Below are 2,617 nucleotides of genomic sequence, written 5' to 3' on the forward strand. Positions count from 1 at the left end.
TCAGTTTCACACATTGAAATCTGGTTCTGATTGCTAATCTACCCTTTGCCTTTCTATTGCCCTAAATAAACAAGGATTATGTGTGTATATATGTTAATATTAAAGACGGGCACATTTTGAGTTTTATCCTTATTGCTTGGAGGGTGCAATGCCTGCGATCTTCCTGCTGTTACCCCACCTCAAGGGAGGAGGGGAATGTGCGAGTCGAAGATGGATGACTCCAATCATGATTGGAGGGTCCTGGCACATTGCCCATCTGTCCACAAAACATGTTCAGAGTCTCTTTGCCCACCAGATAATCATGGATTGGACTGCAAGTTCCAATCCATGATTAACTGCATGCCTTCAGGCTAGCACCTCAACAGAGCTACAGTGTGTTAAGGTATTCAGGTAATCATGTGGGGAGGACTTTCAACTTAAATATAAGCATTTATTGATTTAGGATGACTGAATATCATTCCATGAATAAATGCATCACTTAATTATGACTCACAGCAACTGGCAGATGAATGTGTGAACTTGACCCAGTTAGCAAGCATTGTGTTTTAAGGTGAAATGAAGCACAAACTACTTCGAAAGCATTGTGTTTTGAGGTGAATATATATATATATATATATATATATATATATAATCAGTGATAGCTGATTAACATATGCAGGTTGTAACTTGATCTTACAATCATCACATAACGAAATTGCATGTGTGAACCATTCTCAGTTTAAAAGGCCTGTTGAATCTTAATACCAACTGTGGGATCTCTTGGACTGCAAGCTCCATGATTTTCTGGTGGGACTTGAAATAGTGAGCACCTTTCCTGCCTGAAGGGTAGTCTGCTGGGACTCTCCAGCTTTCACTGGAGATTTCCACCATCTTCAGCTATCTTCCTCAAGGAAGCCAAGCTAACAGACAATGGGAGAGGGGTTAGGGCAGGAACTGAATCAGGCTAGGGGTCATCCTCAGCATGGGCTGTCTCCACCTGGCTCCTGCTTGCAACAATTCAAGCAAAGTTAGCCACATATTCAAGTACTCCTGCATCGAATGCCCATTCTGCCTTTTTGGATGATGTCACACATGGAAGCCAGCAGGCACCCTTCACTGTCACTTTTCCCCCGGTGTTGAAACTGAATCATGCTGCCATCTAATTTTTCAGGGATTACTGTGGGGCAGAAAATGTACACTTTCACTAAAAATAATGAGGATGCTTTCAACCTCTTTGTATTGCTCCTAAAATGTCATGTCTCTATTCATCCATAGTTTCTCAATGAGGAAGAAAGGGACATTGTGTTTCACCTCAAGCCAGAAGATGTAAGTCACACTTCACACTTCAATCTGTTTTCACTCGTTCCACTCCGATGCTGTCTGCATGATGGGACAATACAATAGGACAATTGCTGAAGAGTTCTTGTTTGTGGGATTCTCCATTGAGCCAAGAACCAACCTATGCCTGTTTGTAATTGTCCTCTCCATGTATCTCATCACCTTGACAGGTAACACACTCATCATCATTGCCATCCGCATTGACCCGCGACTCAGCACACCTATGTACTTCTTCCTGAGCAATCTCTCTTTACTGGACATCTGTTACACAACTAGTGTGGTCCCTCAGTTGCTGATCCATTTCTTGACCAGTCACAAAACCATCTCCTTCAACAGATGTATGGCTCAGCTTTTCATCTCTTTGTCGTTGGGCAGCATTGAGTTTATTCTGTTGGCCGCCATGGCTTATGACAGATATGTAGCTGTCTGTCATCCCTTGCATTATAAGACCATGATGAACAAGATGGTGTGTATCCAGTTGGCACTGACGTCCTGGATGGGTGGCCTCTTCAATGCTATGGTGCAGACTGGTTTCACTATGCGCCTTCGCTTCTGCACTTTCAACACTATCAACCACTTTGCTTGTGAAGTCCTGGCTGTTATCAAATTATCTTGCTCTGAGACATTTGTCAATGAGATCTCGCTTATGGTAGCAGGGGTCCTTCTTCTCCTGATCCCCTGTATTGTGGTAATGCTTTCCTATGTGTATATAATCCGTGCCATCCTGCACATCCGCTCTTCAGAAGGTCGGCACAGAGCCTTCTCCACATGTACCTCTCACCTGACTGTGGTCACCCTCTGCTATGGCACAGCAGCCTTTGCTTATTTGAGCCCCAAAGCTCCCACTTCGTCCAACCAGAACAAGATGCTTGCTTTCTTCTATGCAGTGGTTACGCCCATGCTCAACCCTATCATATACAGCTTGAGGAACAAGGAAGTGAAAGGAGCCCTCTCTAAAGTAGTAAGGAAATGTATCCCTGTGGAAAGTTAGAGTTGTCTGTATATGTGTACACCAGATTTGGGGGATACAAGTCCAGATCAGGTGTTCACCTGAACACATGAAGGCTAAAGGTGGCAATGAAACACAGGAGTGTACATGTTAGATCCACCCTCATTATCCTCATCTGCTCCACGCCAACCTTTATGCATATGGCCTACTCTGCATTCAGCTTGCCTGATTTTGGGGGGGTGGTTGCAAGTGTGGAGGGAGAATTAAGGGTCACACTGGCAAGCCACAGAATTTGGTTTAAAATGTGACAAGAGTTGGGGTGGACGTTGGTGGAGTGGACAAAGGCTACCA

The 2,617-nt window shown here is 44.1% G+C and overlaps 1 protein-coding gene across 1 annotated transcript; it reads left to right on the forward strand.

Moving 5' to 3' along the window:
* Positions 1 to 1,366: 1,366 nt before the first annotated feature.
* On the forward strand, positions 1,367 to 2,308 carry LOC134406102 (olfactory receptor 2F1-like). Its single transcript, XM_063137363.1, has one exon. The coding sequence runs from the start codon at positions 1,367 to 1,369 to the stop codon at positions 2,306 to 2,308; it is 942 nt and encodes a 313-aa protein (XP_062993433.1).
* The last annotated feature ends 309 nt before the right edge of the window (positions 2,309 to 2,617 follow it).

The sequence above is a fragment of the Elgaria multicarinata genome, chromosome 11, assembly GCF_023053635.1.
Source record: "Elgaria multicarinata webbii isolate HBS135686 ecotype San Diego chromosome 11, rElgMul1.1.pri, whole genome shotgun sequence".
NCBI classification, from domain to species: Eukaryota; Metazoa; Chordata; class Lepidosauria; order Squamata; family Anguidae; genus Elgaria; species Elgaria multicarinata.

What these genes read in the sequence shown, in the direction of transcription:
- LOC134406102 (XM_063137363.1), top strand. Translation starts at nt 1,367, where the DNA reads ATGGGACAATACAATAGGACAATTGCTGAAGAGTTCTTGTTTGTGGGA.